We start from the raw sequence: 25,339 nt of genomic DNA on the forward strand, positions 1-25,339 counted from the left end.
ATTGAGGTCCAGCGCTGAGTGCCTTCTGGCAGTTCCCTCACTGCAAGAAGCCAAGTTACAGGGAACCAGGCAGAGGGCCTTCTCAGTAGTGGCACCCGCCCTGTGGAACGCCCTCCCACCAGATGTCAAAGAGAACAACTACCAGACTTTTAGAAGACATCTGAAGGCAGCCCTGTTTAGGGAAGCTTTCAATGTTTGTTGCATTACTGTATTTTAATATTTTGTTGGAAGCCGTCCAGAGTGGCTGGGGAAGGCCAGCCAGATGGGTGGGGTATAAATATATTATTATTATTATTATTATTATTATTATTATTATTATTAAGTCCTGTGATTGGCGCCTTGGTTTTGGAGATTGCATCTAACCAACTATCTGTCCCAGCTGAAAAGGCGATGGGTCCACCAGCTCAGAGGCAGAGCAAACGAACTCCGAGATCTTCAGCAAAATTCCCAGCATGACCAATTAAAATATCCCCATTAGCAGAGCTTAAGAGAGTCGTTGCATGTCCAAGGAGGAGGCCACGCTGAGCTGGAGAGTTATCAAGGTCTATCTAATCTGCTTCCAGCGTGGCCTGACTCATACATTTATGTAAGGCACCGTCATACATCCACTGTAGAAAAACTAAAAGTGGGCTCATCAGTTGCACATTGAAATTCATTTGAATCTGTGTTAAATAGTTTAGCTGCATGGTGGGGGTTTGCATGCAAAACGACTGTTGCTTAACAGAACCCACAGGCAGCGTCCTCTGTACCCATAATATTGACTCCAAAATCAGCCGTCTAGGCTCTGTTTTGCTTTCGGAGGTGTGTGTCGGGGGCAGGAATCGCTTCTCAAAAGGCTGTGCTGTGTGACATTTTTTCCCTTTCTTCCCACCAAGCACTAAATGTCTTGCTCGCCAAGCTCAGGGACATAAAATGCTGCCTTTGTCCAGGTTACGTGTAGGCGGGCAACGCACAAGTTTCCTTGCTCCCTTCCTCCACCTCCGCTTCAAGGCACTTCAGTCGAGAAAACTGTTCTTTCAATCCCTGGCTTCTGTCAAGCAACTTATCACTCAATGGTGGCAAATTAAGGGATGGCTTTGTAAGTGCAGGTAAATAGGGACTTCAGAGTAGGGGCCCTCCACACCCCAGGTGTGGCAGCCGCTAAGTTGCAAGGATGGAGACAGAAGTCAACAAGACAATAAGAGCCCATGCATTGCATAAAGGAGGTCCCGGATTTATCCCCAACATCTTCAGGTCAGGCTGGGGAAGACTCTGGTCAGACAATACTGAGCTAGATGCACCAATGGTCTGAATCAGTGGCTGTGTTCATCTCTGCCAAGCTAAGCAGTAGGCTCCTTACCTCTCTCGCCCTGACCTAGCCACTGTGATCCACGCAACGGTCACCTCCAGACTGGATTATTGTAACTCGCTCTATGTGGGGCTGCCCTTGAGACTGACCCAGAAACTCCAGCGGGTGCAGAATGCCGCGGCGAGACTCCTTACAGGGTCCTTGCCGCGGGATCACATTCACCCAGTGCTATACCAGCTGCACTGGCTCCCGGTGGAGTACAGGATCAGCTTTAAGGTGCTAGTTTTAACCTTTAAAGCCCTATGCAGCCTAGGACCCTCGTACCTACGGGATCGCCTCTCCTGGTATGTCCTACGGAGGACCTTATGGTCTTCAAACAAAAACATCTTGGAGGTCCCGGGCCACAGGGAGGTTAGGCTGGCTTCAACCAGAGCCAGGGCTTTTTCAGCCATGGCCCCGATCTGGTGGAACGCTCTGTCACAAGAGACAATGGCCCTGTGGGACTTGACATCTTTCCGCAGGGCCTGCAAGACAGAGCTGTTCCACCAGGCCTTTGGCCAAGGCACAGTCTGACCCCCTCCTTTGGCAATCCTCACAGAACTCTAGCCTAATGGTTGCCATTAATCTTATTTGAACTGATTTTATAATGAAATGATTTTAGAAAGTTGTATCATTTTACTGTTGTTAGCTGCTCTGAGCCCGGCTTTGGCTGGGGAGGGCGGGATATAAATAAAATGTTATTATTATTATTATTATTATTATTATTATTATTATTATGCTCAGTCGTGGCACATGGTTTGTTTAAACCAAGGGCAGCCAACGTGGTACCTTCCAGACTATATTTTTATTTATTTAGGAATTTATTTGCTGCTTGCATTTTAAGAGAGGGGAGAATCTCTTAGTGGCCTACAACATATCTTAACATGTCATCAATAAAGACCAGTACAACAAAATCCCACATTGTAAAACACCTTACGAATTAGGGCATCGTCTTAAGACTCAGAACAAATGCTGCACATGGAAAACAGCTACAAAGATACAATGAAAATCCCACGTTTTGAAACATCATTACCAGCTAGACAAAATATCCTCTTGCTAAACATCGAAATAAAGGGTTACAGATGAAAATCAACAAAACAGAAATCTTTTGTGGGGCTCCAACTCCAGTCATCCCTGACCATTGGGGATAGCTCAGTTGGTAGAGCGTGAGGCTCTTAATCTTAGGGTTGTGGGTTTCATGTTGGGTGAAAGATTCCAGGGGGCTGGACTCAATGGCCCTCATGGTCCCTTCCAACTATGAGTCTATGATTCATTGGCCATGCTGATGAGACCTGGAGTCCAGCAACACCTGGAGAGTGGCACATTGACTAACACTGCTTTAAACCAGGGTTCAAAATTCGCCAGGGCACAAGGCGCATTTCACACCAAGTGAAGATGCCCGGGCGCCAGGATGGCGTCTGACGTTGTCACCATCTGGAGGTGCATGCCTGGGGATCCTTGGATCTCGACTGTTTTCACACACTAGCAACAGATCCTTTTGGGGGGTGGGGCTCAGCATTCTTTAATTTCTTCTTTTTTTCTTTTTTTGGATTTTGCATTTTATTTATTTGTTAACATTCTTATATTACATCGGTAAACGTTGTCGTATTACATTACAGGACTTACTATAATATAATTTCCAACATGTATACAACACATCCTGTATAATTCTATCCATTATAATTTAGCTGCACAATCAGAACGAAATTCAGGAACCAAAAGTATTGAAACTGTATTGACTTTTGAGCCGTCTGGCTGAAAAACGGCGACTAGGCATTCCATTTTGGCGACTGTAACCCTGGTTTAAGGAGCCATTCGGCGCCTAGTTTATATATCTGAATTTCTAACAATGGTTTAAACCATGATGTCGCATGATTGAGCTCTGGAGCGCTCCCATTCCACTTTTCCCTTAGCCCATCCAGGAGTAAGCCCGGACTTAACATGACGCCCAAACCAACATTCATGGTTTGTTACTCTCCAAACCACAATGTGAAGCCAAGGTTTGTTCTTGGCTTCCCTCTGGTTGTGGCTTTCTGAGAGAAGCAAAGCCCCAATGCTGGTTCAGACAGCCGGTGGGTTGTTTGTTTGTTTGTTTGTTTGTTTCCAGTTGGAGAAAGAGAGTTGTGCAAAGAGGAGCCCTTGAACTGCATGCACCAACATGCAGCTCTTGCACATTGTGGTTTAAGCAAACCACCCACCTTGGCTCAGCGTTACAGGGAAACGCAGCCAGTGTAAGGTGTCTTCCTATGTCCTAACAGTGGTTGTGTGGTACCAACCACAACTGTCTCATCTCAAGAACAGCGGCATCAGCGATCTTTTTTTGTTCACAAAGTTGTGCATGTTTTGGTGCTGTTACTAAACTCTGCAAAACAACCACCGGAGATAACAGTGGGGGGGGGGAGAATAAAAGTGTGTGCTCATCACAGCCAGCAATAGCTCAATCACACTCCCTTAATGGCATGAAAATAACAATTCCTAAAACCACTCCAAAATATAGAAAATGGTTCTCACTCCTTATGTCCAACAGAATCAAACTACAGTGGTACCTCGGGTTACATACGCTTCAGGTTACATACGCTTCAGGTTACAGACTCCACTAACCCAGAAATAGTGCTTCAGGTGAAGAACTTTGCTTCAGGATGAGAACAGAAATCGTGCTCCTGTGGTGCGGCAGCAGCAGGAGGCCTCATTAGCTAAAGTGGTGCTTCAGGTTAAGAACAGTTTCAGGTTAAGTACGGACCTCCGGAACGAATTAAGTACTTAACCCAAGGTACCACTGTATTGCAATTTAAGGGATTGGGTTTTAATCCTCCACCCACCCAACTCCCCTAAGCCTGTTAGCATACAGGGGAAATGCTAGCTTTCCCCCTAACATGAGGAGGTGAAAATGCAAGCAGGTATCTGTGCAAATTAACGGGAACATTCTTACGGTGCTTTTTCTGCCTGGCAGTCAGTCTCCGGGATTCATAGAATCATGGCCAGCCAACCTCTGCTTAAAAACCTCCAAGGAAGGATATTCCACCACCTCTCGTGGGAGTCTGTTCCACTGCTGAACAGCTCTTACTGCCAGAAAGTTCTTCTGAATGTTTAGTTGGAATCTCCTTTCTTGCAACTTGTAGCCATTGGTTCAAGTCCTACCCTCCAGAGCAGGAGAAAACAAGCTTGCTCCCTCCTCTATATGACAGACCTTAAGGTATTTGAAGATGGCTATCATATCTCCTCTCAGTCCCCTTTTTTCCAGGTGAAACATACCCAGTTCCTTCCAGTGCTCCTCATAAGGCTTAGTTTCCAGACCCTTGATCATCTTGGTTGCCCTCTGATGCACACCTACCAGCTTGTCAACATCCATCTTAAATTGTGGTGCCCAGAATTGGACACAGTATTCAAGGTGTGGTACTATTACTTCCTTTGATCTGGACACTATACTTCTGTTGATGCAGCCTAGAAGAGCATTAGCTTTTCTTGCTGCTGCATCACACTGTTGACTCATGTTCAGCTTGTGGTCCACCAAGACCCCTAGATCCTTTTCACATGTACTGCTAGTAATCCAGGTGTCCCCCATCCTATATTTGTGCATCTGGTTCTTCTTGCCTAAGTGCAGAACCTTACATTTGTCCCTATTTAAATTCATTTTGTTAGCTTGCACCCAGATCTCCAATCTGTTAAGGTCATTTTGAATTCTGGTTCTGTCTTCTGCAGCATTAGCTACCCCTCCCAGTTTGGTGTCATCTGAAAATTTGATGAGCATCCCCTTAATTCCTTCATCCAAGTCATTTATAAAGACATTGGACAAGAAGGGGCCCAGGAAAGAACCCTGCGGGACCCCACTTATCACTATTTTCCAGGATGACGAGGAACCATTAATGAGTACCCTTCGGCTTCGGTCAGTCAACCAGCTACAAATCCACCTAACAGTTACCTCGCTCAACCCACGTCTTACCAGCTTCCTCATGAGAATATCACGGGGGGACTTTGTCAAAACAGGGAGAGAGTTCATACCTTCAACCAGAAATGAATGTTGCTGCCAGTTTTACAGGGCATAGTGGATTCATTATTTCTATAAATGTAATTGTAGGTGTGAAATTTGCCAACCTGATGGGAAAATGTCAGAAGGCGGGGGTGAGGCTTGCTTTTTTTTCACACCACCAGGTTAACTGCAAGGGAGAAAGAGAGCGCTGCTGGGCTGACTAAATTTGGAGCCTTTGGAGTTTCTGAAGAATTGGGAAAAGGTGGAACAAATGAACGCTAAACATAGATGCCGTGGTAATTTGCCAGCTTCCATTTGTGACATAGTTGTGGTGGTGGTGCCCCTGGTGTGGTAAAAAAAATTCCCCAAACCTTCCTTGTACCCAGTTCTACCCAGTTTACTTTCATTTGTGGGAAGGATCAGCAGTTAAGATGCCTAAATTCCTGTACACAGTGCTTTTTCCTGGGGGGATGCAGGGGTACGCATACCCTAAACATTTTGTGAATCTAAGCTTGGCCTCATTGAGGGGCAGTATTTCAATATGAGGAGGAAAATGAAGGTAAAGGGACCCCTGACCGTTAGGTCCAGTCGTGGCCGACTCTGGGGTTGTGGCGCTCATCTCGCTTTACTGGCTGAGGGAGCCGGCGTACAGCTTCCGGGTCATGTGGCCAGCATGACTAAGCCGCTTCTAGCGAACCAAAGCAGCACACAGAAACGCTGTTTACCTTCCTGCTGGAGCAGTACCTATTTATCTACTTGCACTGCATGGTTTCGGACTGCTGGGTTGGCAGGAGCAGGGACCGAGCAACGGGAGCCCACCTCGTCACGGGGATTCGATCCGCTGACCTTCTGATTGGCAAGCCCTAGGCTCTGTGGTTTAACCCACAGTGCCAGTCGCATCCCTAAACATTTTTTTTAGAAAGAAAAAAGCACTGCCTGCACATACCAAGTGGAGAAGAGTGGGAGGGGAAAGAGGCAGGATGTACACACAAGAGCATGCATTTAAACCCAGGTGCATCTCTGCACGGCTCTGCTTTCAACGGGATGCACACACAAGCTAATCCGCTGCTGTAACGCATGTCAGTTTGTGCAGCTGCTGCTTTTTCGGAAGGAGGGAAGGAAGCCAAGAATAGTGCTGGGTCTGGGAGGGTGAAAGCGGGCACATTGCTAGGGGGGGGGGGCATGTTAGGGGGTGGCAAGATTACTGGCTTGTTGCGGAAGCGCTGCCCTGTTCCCCACCTGGAAGTGAGCAGCTGAAGCAGCCTCTGCCTTCTGGGGCGGCATTTCTTAGTGCCACTAAATTGGATTCTCCGTTTGGCTCTCCCCCCGCCCCACCCCGAACCGCAGCAGGTAGACTAAAGAAGAATGCAAAGCCTTTCTAGCAAGGACTAACACCAGATTGCATGGGAGGGGTGCAACCCTGCTCCTTATCAGTGTTGATTATGGGAAACAACCAGCATACTGCCCTGCTTCTTTATCCCCCCCCCCCCCCGCACCTCTCTGCGGAAGCCCCGGTACAACTGGTGGGGCTCAACTCTGAGCGCCTGACTCCTAGACTGTGCAAACTGCCCCCTCATCCTGCCCCCATTCAGCAGCAGACTTCCGCTTTGGCAGCTAGGGGAGAGGCCATCCTCAGCTTGGCTGTGTGGCCACAGCAAAGAGTGCACTGGGGAAAGCAAGGCGCAGTCGGTTTCAAGCACTGCGTGTCTTCACTGATGGGCAGGACCCATCAGTGCCAGCGCTCAAGGTGGCACCTGGCGGAAGCTTCGCAGGGGAGGAGAGGAGTGAACAGAGCTCCCTGCCAGCAGCAGTAACAGCAGTGTCAGGCAGTGCCTGGCTGGGCCCCTGAGACCAGCTAGAGAGGCTGAGAGCGGGTGCTACAAACTCGCAGGCTGCGCTGGCGATGCTGTTCCTCCGGGGGGCACTATCGCCGCTCCATCACTTCCTCCTCCTCCTGGCAGGCTCCTGCCATCGTCGCTGCTTCGTTAGCAGCCCACTAGAGGGCCCTGGAGCACAGCCTGGTGAGTCTTGGCAAAACGGGACCTACTGGAAGCTGGGCAAAAAAACAACGTTCCCTTTGTCCGTCCGTCCCGTCCCACCCGCCCCCCCCCCCAGGTCTCTTGAACAAAACTGGGGTGGGGGCTTTTGAAAGAGTGAACAGAGATGGAATGTGGGGGGATCAAGAGAGAGAGAGATTTCTAGTATAATAATAATAATAATAATAATAATAATAATAATAATAATAATGATGATGATGATGATGATGATGTTTTGGTAGCTTTTAGTTTAGGAGCCACTTCTGCACCATGCAAATGCATCAATCAGCATCATATATATATGCTGCATGTTGCAGGTGGCAATTTAGTGCCACTGCCACAAATGAGGAGTGCCCCCCCCCCCGAGTTCACAGTGGGGGTGGAGGGATGGGGGCGGCAGTGCTGCTTTTACCACCTGTGGCAAGATTTACAGCTCTGCCCCTGGCCAAGTACCCCTGCAAACTCAGAGGTTGTTCAGAAAAGCAGAAATATCAGAGACACGGTGTGGAATTTCCAAAGACATGAACTGAGAACATAGAGGGAGCCAAAGCAAGAAATTCGAGAGAAGTAAAAGCTTCAGGTTTCTCACATTTCTAGCACCCAAAGATCCATCTTTTAAACACTGCTGTCATTCATCAAGGATGTTTGGGCAGCGATGCAACAACAGAGACTTTTTTCCAGAGCAACCACCATTATTGCCAAACACTTTGCTTAATATTCTCTCCCACTACCACCCCCCCCCCAAAAAAAAATCACTCCTTGCACATCATTTCTTGCTGGCAGGACATTCTAACAAATGCAATGCATGTGGAATGGCGGTGGAGAACATACGTGTCATGCACTTGCAGGAACTTTGGTACAGGTGGGAAAGATGAGCTCTGAAACCCTAGAGAATGGCTGCCAGCCAGAGTGGACACTACTGGCCTAGAACAGGGATAGGCAAACTCGGCCCTCCTGATGTTTTGGGACTACAGCTCCCATCATCTCTAGCTAACAGGTCAGGGATGATGGGAATTGTAGTCTCAAAACATCTGGAGGGCCGAGTTTGCCTATGCCTGGCCTAGCTGGACTGAACGCTCTGGCTTGGTGTAAGGGAGTTTTATGTGCTTGTATTTGTTCTTTCAGATATTATGTGCTCAAGGTACACAAGCACTTACAGGAAGGAGCACAATGCCTTTTCCAAGCAGCCGTAATACAATGCACAGGAATCTGCGCCCACTCGTTTTCTGCTTTCACAAGGCTAAGGAAGAGGCGGGTGTGCAATTTGCAAAGTACCGATGCTAAACAATGGCTCAAAAAAGATGCGGCTGGAAGGATGCTACTAGCAGCATCCCTAACTTTTACACCAGCCTTCGCCAGCCAGGTGTTCTCCAGGTTTGTTTTTTTAGGCTACGCTGTGGCTGTTGCTGGTTGGGGCTGAAAGATTTATACAGCCTGGAGTTGAAGCCAAATGCCCTACAGGGTTGCTGAAAGCTGTTTTACATGTTCCCCTGTCACCATCCTTGGCCTTAAACCTGAAAGATGTGGTATTAGGATCTGCCACATCACACTGTGGACTATTTCACCCACATACATTTTTAGGTGCTCGAACTGAAACCGAACATGCCTGAGAGCGAAACACTTGCTTACAAACCCATACATCACACAAATACAGAGAATCGGAATTGGAATTGGGGGTTGCTTTGGGGTATGTTCAGCAGCCAGCCTGGCTTTGCAACTGCAGAACGCGTTCCAATAGTTCTGTAGGCAAATCCTTCGCTTTGAGACTTGGTTCGCCTTCTGGGGGCTCCTGAGCTGGGACATGCAAGACAAGCTGATAATTATAGTTGCAACTTCTCTGTGCTCAGTTTGCAAGTACTATGCAAACTATCAATAATGGCAAATTGGAGACATGCAATTATTTCACTGACGTTCACGCAGACAGCAGTTGCTTGCTCCGACACTTACAGAAGCCAGTTTGCTATTACCGTCATTTTTGTTCCCTTTCGGGTTGTCTGTTGCAAATCTTTACCATTTCTCTCTTTCCGCTTCATGCAACACACAGGATGTTTCGTGACTGAGGGCGAAAAGCTGCAGGTTGTAGATTAGACTACGATTCCATATACCCATCTTATTTCTACAAATAAAAGGTTGCACTCAAGAACTGGAGCTGGGAACCACAAGTGTTTTCATTCTTCCTCTCTCCTTCCCATTTTGCTCCTCCGTGCTGCAGGCTGCCATCCTAAACATACTTTTCTGGGACTAAGCCCTGTTGAGCTAAATTCTATTTGCTTCTGAATAGACATGTATTGGACAGCACTGCCAGTTCCCGGCTGGCGATGCCGCGTGCCAATGAATTCTTGTTAGCAAACTGACGCTGAAATCTTAACTTTCTCCTAAAACCTTTCACCACTGCTCTACATAAGACACAAACCCCTATGATAGACCAGAGGAAAGCATCACCCTGGTTTAACTTCTGGGAAAGTAAGCGCTAGGAGAAGGGAAATTACCAGATCCTCCGATTTAACTCCCCAAAGAAAATCCCCGACCACAAAAATGTTCCTAACTCACAGGTTTAACAGCAGCTGTTGTTCTGATTCCATCATGCATGTGTGGTGCTAGTTCTGCTGTTGATACTTAACCTTGGTTCTTTACCAATTTCCTTCATATCCTCTCCACTTATTCCTCTCCCCCCCCCCACCCTGGCTCAGTCTTGGCATTCTGCATTCTCGGGCTGCACCTCTTCCTTCTGCCACCGATCTGTGCTTGCCAAACGGTAAGTGTTTGACTTCCCTGGGCATAGCTCAGTTGGTTAGTGCCGATAACGCCAAGGTTGCAGGTTAGATCCCCATGTGGGACAACTGCATATTCCTGCATTGCGGGGGGCTGGAATAAATGATCCTTGGGATCCCTTCCAATTCTATGACTTTTTGGATCTACTCCCCCCCCCTTTATTCTTACATTCACCAACTTGAGCCGGGTGCAAAAGATATATAGGTTAGCGTACAAACCCCGTTTATTCTGCATCCAGGCATCTCCCATTGCTGGTTTGGGAAGCATAGCTCAGTCATTATGAGCATGAGACACATAATCTCAGGGTTCTGGGTTCGAATGTCGGGCAAAAGATTCCTGCATTGCGGGGGGTTGGGCAAGATGACCCTTGAGGTCCCTTCTAGTGTTTTGACACACTCCCCACCCCACTCTTTAAACCAGCTTCAATTCAAATTAAGAAAATGTCCCAACTGCCTCTGAACACCTTCCTGAGCTCAGGAACAAGTTTTGGGAACCAGAACTGAAGAGGGCTCGCTCGTCCTTTTGCACAAAAGTCATAATCCCGCTCCCGTTTGCTCCTCTGAGCACTTCCGGACGAAGGGTGGCTATTTAAGGAGCATTCCTTCTGATTTGTTTGCGCAGAGGTAAGAGGACCCATGGCGTCAAAGTTCCCTCACGCGTGCCAGTAAATGTTCCCATCACTTTCCTTATCGCAAGAAGCCTGATCTGTTCAGGAAAGCAGGTCTGTTGCACAAGACTTCCTAATCAACGCCCATGGTGAGACCTGGATTTGCCAGTATATGGCTGAATCCCACCCAAAAATAGCAGCCAGTCCAGAAGAGCTCTTTGTTTCTTTAAAGGGGAAAAGGGCACCTTCTTTTTCCTGCTCTTGCTGATGTTAATCAGTCGAAAGTCAGCAGCCCTTGACAATCTACTGCAAAACACGCAGAGATCTACCAGTACAGCCCAATCTACCTTCTGCCCATCCCTGGAGTAGGGACTACTGGAAGGGTGGGGGCTTGCTTGGGTTTAAAGGCATTTGCTGAGAAAGCTCCTGGCGACCTCCAGGTTAGCTCTCCTGAACCTATGCACAGTTCTCTACACAGTTCCTTCAAATTTCTGCACACTTTCCTTACATCAGCCCAGATTCAACATGCGCCCTTTTGCTCCCCAGTCACCTGCCCCTGTGCTTGCTCTGAAGCAGAGGTTTGGATGCCCGCCCCCCCCCATCCTGAATGATGTAGTTGAGATTCCTGCATTGCAGGGGGTTGGACTAGATGTCCTTCAGGGGTCCCAACTCTACAATGCTATGATTCTTCTGCTTCTGCCTCATCCTTTCCACTGCCTCACCTCTGTTCCTTCCACCCCTCAAGCCGCCATCCAAAGCATGCTTTCTTGGAAGACAGTCCCAGTAAAATCGACAGGGCTTACTTTGGAGTAAATGTGGCTTACAGCCTACTCTTTTTGCTCCCCATCTCTGCTTTTTCCTTCTGCGCTGTGACACTTCCACACGCCCCTGCTCCAGAGGCCACTGCCAGAGAGAGCCAACAGCGCAGGGTTGCTGCTGCTGTTTTTAAAGGGCCAGACAATCACCTGCAGGTAACATTATCAGAGACAGGTGAACCAGAATATCCATATCTTGACAAAGGATAGCTCTGGCTACAGCTTTTGCCCCTGTGTCCTGCCTATGAGCTTCCCTGGAGCAAATGTGAAGAGACCCCCAACATTTGATCAGGCAGTGGGATCATTATATCATACCTGCCTTACAGCGAGTCACATCTAGCTCAGTATCGCCTACACTGGCTGGCAGCAGCTCTCCGGGGTCTCAGGCAGGCTTCTCTCCAAGCCCCCCCGGAGATGCTGAGTAATGAACCTGGGACCTTCTGCATGCCAAGCACCAGAGGAACTCACAGGAACTCAGTGCCGGCACATCTCAGGTGGGTACCAAGGCTATTCTAAGAGAACAAGGGTGATTGCATTCATGGTGAGTTTTAGAGAAAAATAGCACTGGCAGGCACAGCTTTGCCCTCCAGCTATGTCTGCATAGCTCAGTTGGTTAGAGCATGGGGCTGATAATGCCAAGGTTGCAGGTTCGATCCCCATATGGGACAACTGCAGTGGGTTGGTCTAGATGACCCTCAGGGTCCCTTCCAACTCTATGAATTCTATGAATGCCTCTTTTCCTGCCTCCTTTCCAGCCCCTCAACTGTAACCCGCTTCTTCCTGCCCCGCTCGTCGTGCCTCCGGATCCACAGCTGTCAACTTTTCCCTTTTCTTGCGAGGAATCCTATTAGGAATAAGGGAATTTCCCTTTAGAAAAGGGAAACGTTGACAGCCATGCGGATCCCTCCCTGCCTCCCCCTGCCTCGGGTCCCAGCACCCTTTCCCTCCCGGCCCCCCTTGTCCCCCTCCCTTGCCCCTCCCCACCGCTCCCCCTTCTCCCTGCGCCCTCGGGAGCCGGGACGGCATCCTTCCTTCGTACCCGGCCACCGCGATCCCCTTTTCCTGGGGCGGGGAGAGACGCGGGAAACCAGCACGTCTCCGCTGCCCTGGCAAGTCCGGCGCAATCCACGCGGCTCTTGCGCTTACCTGTCCGCGGCGCAAAGATCCGAGGCGCTGCTGCCGCCGCCGCCGTCGCAGCTCCTGCTGCTGCTGCTGCTGCTGCTTCTCCTCCTCCGCGCGCGCGCAGCCGAGGCGGAAAGAATCGGCCGGGCAGCTTTAGGAGGCGCGGGGCGGCGATCCAAGCGCGGGGCGCGCAGCCTTCCGGAGCAGCGAAGCCAGCGGGAGACGACGACTCTGCACGCGCAGCACCGGGCACCGCGCAAAGCTGGCAGCCGCTGCGCCTCGATCGTGGCTTGCGAAGCAGCGCGGGGACTTCCAGGAAAGGGGGCGGAGTGGAGAGCTGGGGCGGAGGAGAGGCGAGCAAACCCCACCCTCGGGCTGGGGTGGGGGGAGAGCTGTGCGCGGCGGCGAGCCCTCGGGCGAGCGGCAGCCCCACGTCGGGCTTGGGTTCCTCCCTTGGCGATCCCGGCGCGCCCTCTTCCTCTCCACCCGACGCCGTCTCTTGCCGGGCGCTTCGTAGCGAGTGCGGACGAGGCTGCTGGGGTTGGCGAAGTTCCCCGACGCTGGAGACTGGAAGAAGGCATCCACGCCCCTCTCTCTCCGGGAGCAGAGGGCTCTCGACAGCCTTACCTTTCCCGCCCCGACCTGGCCACTGTGATCCTCCAGGCTTGTGATCCTCCAGGCTTGACTACTGTAATTCGCTCTACGCGGGGCTGCCCCTGAAGCTGTCACAGAAACTCCAGCGGGTGCAGAATGCTGCAGCGAGGCTCCTCACAGGGTCTCTGCTATGGGAGCATATTCACCCAGTGCTTTTCAAGCTGCACTGGCTCCCGGTGGAGTACAGGGTCAGACTTAAGGTGCTGCTTTTGACCTTTAAAGCCCTTCGCGGCCTAGGACCCTCGTACCTACGGGACCGCCTCTCCCAGTATGCCCCACAGAGAGCCTCAAGGTTCATAAATAGCAACACCCTAGTGGTCCCGGGCCCTAAGGAAGTCAGATTAGCCTCAACCAGAGCCAGGGCCTTTTCAACACTGGCTCCGGCCTGGTGGAACGCTCTGCCTCATGAGACCAGGGCCCTGCAGGATCTGATTTCTTTCCGCAGGGCCTGCAAGACAGAGTTGTTCCACCTGGCCTTTGGCTTGGAGTCAATTTGATTCCCTCCCCCTCTTTCTTTTTCCCTTCTCCTCCTGCGATGAGGCTGCTTTTTAATATTTTAATGTTTCAATATTTTAATGTTGTATTTTAATCTTGTTTTTAAGTTGTATTCATTCAACCTGTTTTTATTATTGCTTGTTAGCCGCCCTGAGCCCGGCCTTGGCTGGGAAGGGCGGGGTATAAATAAAAAATTATTATTGTTACTGCCCTGAGATCTCCGGGTATAAGGTGGTATATAAACCCAATCAATAATTATAATTATAATAATACTGCTAGCCCCGATGGCTCAGCTCTGCCTCCGCAGTTGGAGGCAGCAAGAGCCGCTTCACGGTGGAGAGGGGCCGTAGGCTCTCCTTCCTTTGAGGTTTCCAAGCAGAGGTTGGGTAGCCATCTGCCATGGACGACCTAGTTCAGGTGTCTGTAGTGCAGGGGTGGACTAGATGACTCTGGGTGCCCCTTCCAACTGTTCCTTTCTGTGATCATAGCCGATTCCTAGGGGCCGAGGTCCTTTCGCCCACCCCCCTCAAGCTTGATGGGCATTGGCATTCAGATTGGGGGGGGTGCCACGATGGATCATGTGGGGCGGGTCTTCCTTGGGCCACCCCAATATTTTATTCAAGTTGGCATCCCTGTCTGTGTTTCTATGAATACCAGTGGCTGGCCTCCACTATGGCAATACAGTTGTACCTCAGGTTACAGACGCTTCAGGTTACAGACTCCACTAACCCAGAAATAGTACCTCGGGTTAAGAATTTTGATTCAGAACAGAGAACAGAAATTGTGCAGCGGTGGCGCAGCAGCAGGAGGCCACATTAGCTAATGTGGTACCTCAGGTTAAGAAGGGACCTCCAGAACGAATTAAGTTCTTAACCCGAGGTACCACTGTATGTTGGGACGTGGGTGGCGCTGCGGGTTAAACCACAGAGCCTAGGGCTTGCCAATCAGAAGGTTGGCAGTTCGAATCCCCGTGAAGGGGCTGTTGGCTATTTGCAGTATAGTAGCGCTGCAGAGAGCTTTCTGGGGAGACCATGCATTAAAAAGGGACTCAAAAATAACTTAAACAAGGTTTTAATTACAAAAACTCCTTACACACTAAATACATCAACAACAAACCATACCCAACCACCAACCCATCCCCCAGGGCAATGGGAGAGCTAGGTACTGCTCCTTATATACTACACCCAATTGCTGACACAGCTTAATCAATACAACTCAGCAGCACCTGCTATTTTTCACAGCTGTAAAGCTGGGTCTCGTTATTTTGCTCTGGCCCCTTAAAGACATACACATGGAGTGGAACAATGATGAACCTTTACATTTAAAGAAACCATTCAACAGGGGTGAGCTCCCGTTGCTCTGTCCCTGCTCCTGCCAACCTAGCAGTTCGAAAGCACGTCAAAGTGCAAGTAGATAAATAGGTACCACTCTGGCGGGAAGGTAAACGGCGTTCCGTGTGCTGCTTTGGTTCGCCAGAAGCGGCTTAGTCATGCTGGCCACATGACCTGGAAGCTGTACGCCGGCTCCCTCGACCAATAAAGCGAGATGAGCGCCGCAACCCCAGAGTCGGCCACGACTGGACCTAATGGTCAGGGGTCCCTTTACCTTTACTTTACCTCCCTACCGTGGTGCATTTGTCACCATCGTTTTATAGTTTTAAGACACCACTTTAACAGCAAGTGTTTGGAGCAGGATAGACCTGCTGCTGTTAGTAATTGTTCTTTCGTGATTTGATATGTATTTTTAAGGGTTGTGTTATTTTGTGCATTTTAAAAAATCTGTCTTGCAAAAAATGCACACACACACACACGGCTTGTGCAAAGTGTGGTGTAACATTTAAAGTAAGCAAAATAAAATATTAGAAAACAAGTCAAATCCTAAGCAGTTGAATCCTACCAGGAAGGAGCCGGCCTTTCCTCCTCCCTCTCAAAAAGGCCAGAAAAGAGAGGGATCGGTTTGGATCTTCTCAGTGGGATCCTTCCACGTTCTTGAGGCGATTGCCGTGAGCGCTGCCGTTCTCCCCCTGCGGAAGCATTTGTTCAGAGTCTATATTAAGGACCTCTTTTCACAGAGCTGTTTTGATTAGGGAGAGAGTTAATCTGAAAGCACTTTGCAACACACTAAGCAGAGAAATTAGTAATATTAATAATGACTGGGCTAAAGTGGACTAGAAAATTGAAGTCAGGGCAGGTGCCAGGATCCTTGCTGAATTCCAGGACAAGCAGCACACACCTAAGCACTCAGTGCTTGTAAGTTTGTCACACAGTTTGGCATTTTTGTTATCGTCGTTTAACCATTCATAGGTGCAGTGTGTGTAACTCTTTGTCCCATCATGACCCCAGTAAGAATCCGCCCCATTTATGTCAGTGGGAACTTCCCTCCCGTTGCAAATTGGCGGTGTGCAAAACGCTGTGTGCAAACAAGACAATGGGGGGGGGGCAAAGAGTTAAAGCAGGGGTCAGCAAAGTTTTTTAGCTGGGGGCCAGTCCACTGTCCCTCAGACCTTGTGGGGGGGCCAGACTATATTTTTTGGGGGGGAAGAATGAATTCCTATGCTCCACAAATAACCCAGAGATGCATTTTAAATAAAAGGGCACATTTTACTCATGTAAAAACATGCTGATTCCCGGACCATCTGTGGGCCGGATATAGAAGGCAATTGGGCCAGATCCAGCCCCCGGCCCTTAGTTTGCCTACCCATGAGTTAAAGCAACCCTCCCTCCTATATGCATTTTTGTGTGTTTTCCATTAATTTTTATTAAATTTTCTGATTTACATTTTAGAATATTCATTTAAACAACCTCAAAATATCAATGACTTCCCTTCTCTTTGCATGGTTCATTTTGCATAACATAAATCCCTGCATATTTTATACAAACTAAACCATTCAGTATTCCATTATTACATCCATCAAAACTTTTGTTGTTGTTGTTGTTTAGTCGTTTAGTCGTGTCCGACTCTTTGTGACCCCATGGACCAGAGCACGCCAGGCACTCCTGTCTTCCACTGCCTCCTGCAGTTTGGTCAAACTCATGCTGGTTGCTTCGAGAACACTGTCCAGCCATCGCATCCTCTGTCGTCCCCTTCTCCTTGTGCCCTCCATCTTTTCCAGCATCAGGGTCTTTTCCAGGGAGTCTTCTCTTCTCATGAGGTGGCCAGAGTATTGAAGTCTCAGCTTCAGGCTCTGTCCTTCCAGTGAGCACTCAGGGCTGATTTCCTTCAGAATGGATACGTTTGATCTTCTTGCAGTCCATGGGACTCTCCAGAGTCTCCTCCAGCACCATAATTCGAAAGCATCAATTCTTCGGCGATCAGCCGTCTTTATGGTCCAGCTCTCACTTCCATCAACACTTTTAAAGAAGATTGGAAAATGTTCATTGAATATATGGGGGAAATTATGACATTTGAAAACATGGGCAGCATTAAGATAAATTCAACAGTGTAAATAAGTTTTGAATTTATCTTAATGCTGCCCATGTTTTCAAATGTACACAATTTCCCCCATATATTCAATGAACATTTTCCAATCTTCTTTAATTGTACCTCCTATATGCATGTGGATCTGCAGGTCTAGAGTTCCGATCCTGGGTACATTTACTTCGGAGTAAGCCACCCGTCAACCCAGCAAAGCTTGCTTCTGAGTAAACAACATCCCACAGCACAGGACCCAGGATCGAAGAACTCTGGCCTTGAAAACTTCCCAGGCTCCTCTGCAGGATGTGGCAGTTCTATTGCAGAGGTACTCGTCAGATAATTAGATGTGGGAATGGTTTCCTGAGCTGAAGCGAGAAAGTTTGAAAACAACTTCTTTAGATTTAAACCTCCGTATTAGAAATAACCGAGATGTCATTTGGAAAAGAAACCTCTGAGGACAAAACTCAACCTGAGTAAGGATTCTAACAGACTAGACGGATTTTGGAGACATTTCGCTAGAATACCATGACATTTCCACCACAGCTGGTGGACTGCCTTCCTATTTATTCAAGTCTTAAGATATTTGCATATTTTTCTCTTTTAAAAAAATAAAATAAATAAATCTACCCATCACTATCACACAGAGGATGACGTTACTTCAAGACATCCAAACAAACCCATTATTACAAATCAAGTCTGCTACTTTTATGCAAGAAGAATAAGTCAGCTTCAGAATTGTATCTGAAGAAGTGTGCATGCACACGAAAGCTCATACCAAGAACTAACTTAGTTGGTCTTTAAGGTGCTACTGGAAGGAATATTTTTTTGTTTTGACTATGGCAGACCAACACGGCTACCTATCTGTAATCAGAATTGACAGTCAACGTTCAGTTTGTAGGTACAGGAAAGGCCTAGTAAAATATTGTCTTTTCATGCAAAAAAAATCCCAGGTTCAGTTCCTGGCACGTGCAGGAAGGACTGGGAATGTTCCTTGCCTGAAATCCTAGAGAGCCACGGTTTGGAGGGGATCCAAAAATGTCAATATTACACATTAATGAAGCTCAAATTCAGGGCCACAAAACAGTGCAGGCATGTGTTGCTCCCCCACCACAACAATGGGGGAAAGGCACCTATATCGGCCTGTACCGTACTTGCTCACACAGAGAAGATCTTTGTGCCTCTTCTTTGTTCAGAACAAATGGGAAGGTGGGTGTCAAATTGTGGCATTCAATGAAATGTGGCATATTTAAAGGAGAGAGGCTAAGCCACATGCACAGCTTGGGAGTCATTTTGGACTCACAGCTGTCCATGGAAGCGCAGGTCAATTTTGTGCCCAGGGTAGCTGTTTACCAGCTCCATCTGGTACGCAGGCTGAGACCCTATCTGCCCGCGGACTGTCTCGCCAGAGTGGTGCATGCTCTGGTTATCTCCCACTTGGACTACTGCAATGCGCTCTACGTGGGGCTACCTTTGAAGGTGACTCGGAAACTACAACTAATCCAGAATGCGGCAGCTAGACTGGTGACTGGGAGTGTCCACCAAGACCACATAACACCGGTCTTGAAGGACCTACATTGGCTCCCAGTACGTTTCCGAGCACAATTTAAAGTGTTGGTGCTGACCTTTAAAGCCCTAAACAGCCTCGGCCCAATATACCTGAAGGAGCGTCTCCACCCCCATTGTTCTGCCCAGACACTGAGATGGGCGGAATAAATAATAAAAAATTATTATTATTATTATTATTATTATTACCAATGCAAACAGGAAGTGAGCAGGAAAAGCAATAAGTCTCTTGTGCATTATGGATATTTGGGGCGACATTTACTGAGACTCTTCACAGGTGTCATTGGAGGTACTGGCAGGTTGCTGAGCTGGCAAACCCTGCTGTAAAGATAGCTGCCCAACTGAAATATGCTCAGAGTCAAGAGTGGATTTCATGCTCTTTATTCAGCTCATAGTGGTGAGGAGGAATGTCTGCTTTATACACATTATTTACACAATGGGCCCCACATGATTGGCTAATTCTGGGATTCCCCTGTAGGCCAATCAGGTTGCGGATTCACTTCCACCTGGAGCTGGATTGGATGGCTCCTGTGGACCAATCAGACTGCTGCATTCTGGATCCTATTGTTCTAGGACCAATCAGACTGCTGCATTCTGAATCCTATTGTTCTAGGACCAATCAGACTGCTGCATTTTGGATCCTATTCAACCCAATACATAACGCCAACCGTATGTTGAAATGGGCATTCTGGCTCCTCTTTGGGAACAGCCAGTGTGGCAGAGCGGAGAATGTGGGACTGGGGGGATGCAGGTTTAAATCTGCTCAGCCATTAAACTCCTGGATGACTTTTCTTCAGCTGTGTGTCAGCTGAACCTGTTTCACAAGGTGGTTGCTAAGCTGTAAGGGCATTATCCCATTGTAAATATAGATTCTGCGCTTTCAGAGGTTGCTCTGTTTTCCAGGCAATGGTCTGGGTGCTGAGCATATGTTTGGAGACACTGGCTGATCTCTTTGGATTTGCTCAGGATGTTGATGTCCATCTACTATGAAGGGCTTAAATTATGGAGCATCCAGTCATAACCAGTGCTATTTTTCTAGAATAAAAGGTCATCATGAAGACCTCCCTCATTCTCGTATAATGGCAATGGTGCCTACCTGAGAGGTGCTGGAACTGAGCTTTGGCGAGTTCCAGCTGGGAAAAAAGCCCTGGATATAACATTGTGGACTCCATCTCTTGCAACTTTTAATGAGTTTACCCAGCCACCCCTTTTCCATGCATTTGAAACTGATTAAAATAGTAAAGTGGCCCCTTACCCATTATCAAAAAAGAGGGTCACAGGTTTCCATTTAAAAATGCACATGGTAATTTATATGTCCAGATGCAGATGAAAAATAACTACTATAGTGTGATTAGAAAGTGGGGAAGACCTTGACCCGGGACATTTCCATACAATCTGAGTGTTGAGCGTTCATTATCATTTGCTCGCAGGGAGATTAGGTGATGTTGGCTGTTTAATGAAAATTCATCATCCTGATTTGTTTGTGGAGAGGTTAGATGATGCTGTCTCAAAGCAAGTGTTACCCCATCCTTTTTTGTGCATTTCCCCCTCAATCACTTTTTGCAAAGCAAACACAAAACCCAATCTGTTGAAATGAGTTTGTTGTGCAAGACTTCTCAGTCAGCTATAACTGTGCAACCTGAATTTGCCAGAATGTGACTGAATCCCACCCCGGTCTGCTGTCCATCTGTCGACAGTTGATGTGATTTCAAGACCCACTTGATCTCCCATTTTCGGATTATTGATCTTTAAACCAGACCCAGACTGTCAATAGAGAACTTCTCAAAATTTAGGCCAGTCCTCTGTAACATAGGACACATGGCCACATTAGTCCATAGGGGTCAGATTAAGAGATTTGGAAGAGAGAGCCTACTCTTCAGTAGCAGAGTTAAGCACAATGATGATTGATTGAAGCACGTTAAAACTTGTTAGATTTATATCTACCTTTAAACAAATGTCTGCCATGAAAATACTTAGGCTAGAATAAATCACAGACACTTAGCCTTGCATATGTGAATGTTTTACTCACCAAGTTTTCAGCAAACAAATTTCCATCCTCTGGCAGAAAAATAAAGAAGAATACAGTTCCAAACAACTTTTAAAAGAAAATAACTTGTTTTCCTTACAAAAAGGATAATACAATCTTTGGGTTAGCAAAGATACAGGCTTTAAAATCTTCTTTGGAGAGATTCAGTTCACTTGCCAGGGAACTATGGCTGCATGGCTCCTTCCTTGCTTGTTCTAGGAAGCACAAAGAGAGAGAGAGAAAGGGGGTGGCAGCAGAGGCTGCTGAGAACCTGCTAAGCCACACCCACACTGGCAACTTGAGCGCAGGGCTCAGGTTAACCCTTTCATGCACACAAGTGTGAGTCAGTAACCGTACGTTACAACGGTTATCCCTAGAGTGTGTCTGCCTGTGAAATCTTTGTGGTTTTGTGTTGCTCTATAATGCCACCCTGGACTCTTTTGGGGGGGAAGGGTAGGACATACATTTAACAATAAATACAAAAATAGCTTTAAGCACCAGATCATGGGTTAATGTGCTGCTGGTCTACGCACCTTAAACATTTTATTGCTCATTTTATGTGAGTGACATTAAAAAAAAAAAAAACCATACACCTCGAGAGAATAACGAAAAGGTAACTTGATAAATTTTAAATACAAACATGACAAATAATCATTCCGTTTTCCTAGAAGCTGGCCCACCATTGGAGCGCAATAAATGTGCAGGCCTGAAGCTACAAGCAGAAAATCCGGCAGGCAAATTAGCCACCGTATAAAAGCATCACTTTCTAGAAGCGCAAACGTTGTGGGCCAAACTAAATGGAAGTTGAAAAGCCTGGAAACCACCTAAGAAGGAGCCTGTAGCAGGAATGGTGTTGTTTGTAGACCTGGAAGACAGCACATGACCTTAGACTTGAGTGTGCCTCCTAGGACATCTTTGTATTCCAACCAGGGCTGCTTCTTTTTTCCAGCCAGAGCACACCTGAGCGCAGTTCCGACACCTCTCAGGTGGGTACCATTGCAGGCTGGCACTCCCCTCAGCTGCTTCTTGCCATTATGTGCTAGTTATCTCCCGCTTGGACTACTGCTGACATTTAAAGTCGCTTCAACAGCTCTGAAGCTGTGTCCAGGGCAGCTGTTTACCAGCTCCAACTGGTACGCAGGCTGAGACCCTACCTGCCCGCAGACTGTCTCGCCAGAGTGGTGCATGCTCTAGTTATCTCCCGCTTGGACTACTGCAATGTGCTGTACGTGGGGCTACCTTTGAAGGTGACCCGGAAACTACAACTAATCCAGAATGCGGCAGCTAGACTGGTGACTGGGAGTGGCCGCCGAGACCACATAACACCGGTCCTGAAAGATCTTCATTGGCTCCCAGTCCATTTCCGAGCACAATTCAAAGTGTTGGTGCTGACCTTTAAAGCCCTAAACAGCCTCGGTCCAGTATACCTGAAGGAGCGTCTCCACCCCCATCGTTCAGCCCGGACACTGAGATCCAGCGCTGAGGGTCTTATGTTGGTTCCCTTGCTGCAAGAAGTGAGGTTACAGGGACCCAGGCAGAGGGCCTTCTTGGTAGTGGTGCCTGCCCTGTGGAACGCCCTCCCATCAGATGTCAAGGCAATAAACAATTATTTTACTTCTAAAAGACACCTGAAGGCAGGCCTGTTTAGAGAAGTTTTTAATGTCTGATGCTGTATTGTTTTTAATATTCGGTTGGAAGCCGCCCGGAGTGGCTTGGGAAACCCAGCCAGATGGGTGGGGTATAAATTCTTATTCTTATTCTTATTCTTGTTCTTATTCTTATTCAGTAGCCCAAGATTAACATTTCAAGTCAGAACGGAAGCTGCCCATATGTCCCAGGACTCAGAAAGGTCAGCGAACCCTGGTGTAATCAATATAGTGGTACCTTGGGTTAAGCACTTAATTCGTTCCGGAGGTCCGTTCTTAACCTGAAACTGTTCTTAACCTGAAGCACCACTTTAGCTAATGGGGCCTCCAGCTGCTGCCGCGCTGCCGGAGCACGATTTCTGTTCTCATCCTGAAGCAAAGTTCTTAACCCGAGGTATTATTTCTGGGTTAGCAGAGTCTGTAACCTGAAGCGTGTGTAACCTGAAGCGTATGTAACCCGAGGTACCACTGTACTGAGTTGGATAGATCAATGGTTTAACTTGTGCTATGTCCACACCACATCTTTAAAGCACTCCAGACTCCTGGCAACTGTAGTTTGTTAAGGGTGCCGGGAATCATAGCTCTGTGAGGGGCAAACTACAGTTCCCAAGACATTTTCGGGAGGCAGATGAGATTTAAAGGAATGACACATCTGCAACCTCTCTATTCTGTGTCATTTGAGCTGGTCTTGTTTGCAAGTTTCCCCACGTACTCCTTTTCCTCCCTGGAGCAAAACGGTGTTGTTTGCTTCAGCTCCGCGGACGCTTTAAGATTTGGCCCCTCTCCGGGTTCAGTCTTCAATGAAGCTGCATCGGGGGTTGTTGTGCAAGGGAGAAGTGGGGAAAGAAGGAAGCAGAGCTGCATTGTTTCTGCCTTCCGGCCTACAAACTGAGCTTACACTGGCAACGGATGTGGGTGTCACCTCATAGCTCGCAGCAAATCGATGTGACTTTTAGAGCTGCATGGCTCTGTAAGCAATCTGTACCGCTCTCGCTGCCAGCCCGTTTCCTTGTAGGTGGTGGTGGTGGAAAGCTGGGAATAATGTGCTTGCTTTCGCACTGTATCCCAACAGCTTGTAATTCAATGCTGGCAAATACACAGGAGCCCGTTGACCTTTTCTTCCAGCATGCAAATACTAGGGGGGCACACACCCAGAATACACACACACACACACACACACACACACACACACACCAGGAGTTCCCAAGCTTTGCCCCCCAACCCCCAATGAATCACTTGGAAATTGCTGGAGGTTTTTGCGGACCACTTAATTGTTATTTCCCCCCTGCTCGTTAATCACAGTTGCAATGCACTGTGCTAAATGCTGCTGGGCCATCTTCAATTATATTTGCATTGCTTCTTTATATTTATATTATATTTGCATTCTTATCATGCAATCTATTGTATTGCTATTTGAATTCCATAGAATCCAGATTATAAGTACTTCTTATATAAGACACATCGTGGACCACATGAATAGAAGCTTGCGGACCACTGGTGATCGGAAGGCAACCCTTGCCATCGCCTGCAAGGACCAGTTCATATAGTTGGCAGGATCAAGAAGTGAAGCTTTTCCCGAGTAATAGGATGCAGGGAAGGACTGCGTCTTTGCTCTCCTGTGGAAAAGAACTCTTCGCCTCATGTGCAGAACATTAGCATGGCAGGGAGAAGAGAGAAGCTGATTCCTGTTTCTTGAAATGCCAGAATTTATATGCAGTAGTTTGCTTGCTTGCTTTAAACCTGGGAGCATTCTAACATGCACCGTAGTGCCTGCAGCCCGAAATAATAGAACCGTGGAATTGTAGAGTTGGAAAGTACCACAAAGGTCATCTAGTCCAACCCACTGCAGTGCAGGAATCTTTTGCCCAGTGTGGGGTTTGGACCCACGACCCTGAGATTAGGGGTCTTGCGCTCTACCGACTGATGGTCATAGTTAAGAAAAAGCTTTTGACTGTGCAGACTGGGCGTATCTGGTTTATTGTGGCAATGGTCTTGCCTGTTTTTCAGCTAATACAAGGTTTATGCAGTAACTCCTGGAAAAATTAGAAGCACCCTCATTAAACCATCCAGTTCTCTCCCCCCATGTACTCATATGCACTTTTTGCAGGCATGTGTATAGCCAGGGATGCCAAATTTTGACAAATCTAGATGGCATCTGATGTTATTAACAAGCCCTGTTCTTGTTGCTGCTGCAGCTATTCTTGTCTGTTCTGAAACAATGTTCACAAAACGCTCTGGATTCAGAGGGTTCTCTCTCTCTCTCTCTCTCTCTCCTGTGTGTTTAAAAAATCTGGGCCACTTTGCTTGACTGAAACTGTTAATACATAGCTGTCAACGTTTCCCTTTTTTAAAGGGAAATTCCCTTATTCCGAATAGGATTCCTTCGCAAGAAAAGGGAACAGTTGACAGCTATGTGTTACTGACTTAGGGTGAAATTAGGTGTGATACAGAAAATGCACGTTGCTGTAGTTCGGTGAAAAGGCAACTGCCTTGCATGCAGAACGTTCCAGGTTCAATTCTTGGCATCTTCCAGTAGAGCTGGGATTGTCCCCAGCCTGAAACCTGCACAACTGCTGCCTGTCCTGGTCTATATTACTAGGCTAGCTGGGACAGTGATCCAATTAGGTGCAAGGCAGCTCACAGAAGAAGAGGAAGAAGAGTTTGGATTTGATATCCCGCTTTATCACTACCCTAAGGAGTCTCAAAGCGGCTAACATTCTCCTTTCCCTTCCTCCACCACAACAAACACTCTGTGAGGTGAGTGGGGCTGAGAGACTTCACAGAAGTGTGACTGGCCCAAGGTCATCCAGCAGCTGCATGTGGAGGAGCGGAGACGTGAACCCGGTTCCCCAGATTACGAAACTACTGCTCTTAACCACTACACCACACTGGCTC

General features: G+C 47.8%; 1 protein-coding gene across 1 annotated transcript in view; it reads right to left on the reverse strand.

The window, feature by feature from the left end:
* LBHD2 (LBH domain containing 2) overlaps window positions 1–13,263 on the reverse strand; it is a 60,423-nt gene extending 47,160 nt beyond the window's left edge. The window contains exon 1 of the mRNA XM_028704222.2: window positions 12,671–13,263. Coding sequence (XP_028560055.2) covers window positions 12,671–13,227 — 557 coding nt within the window. The 5' untranslated portion in view covers window positions 13,228–13,263. The remainder of the gene's footprint in view (window positions 1–12,670) is intronic.
* Between the last annotated feature and the right edge of the window lie 12,076 nt (window positions 13,264–25,339).

This window comes from Podarcis muralis, chromosome 1 (genome assembly GCF_964188315.1).
Source record: "Podarcis muralis chromosome 1, rPodMur119.hap1.1, whole genome shotgun sequence".
Taxonomy (NCBI): Eukaryota; Metazoa; Chordata; class Lepidosauria; order Squamata; family Lacertidae; genus Podarcis; species Podarcis muralis.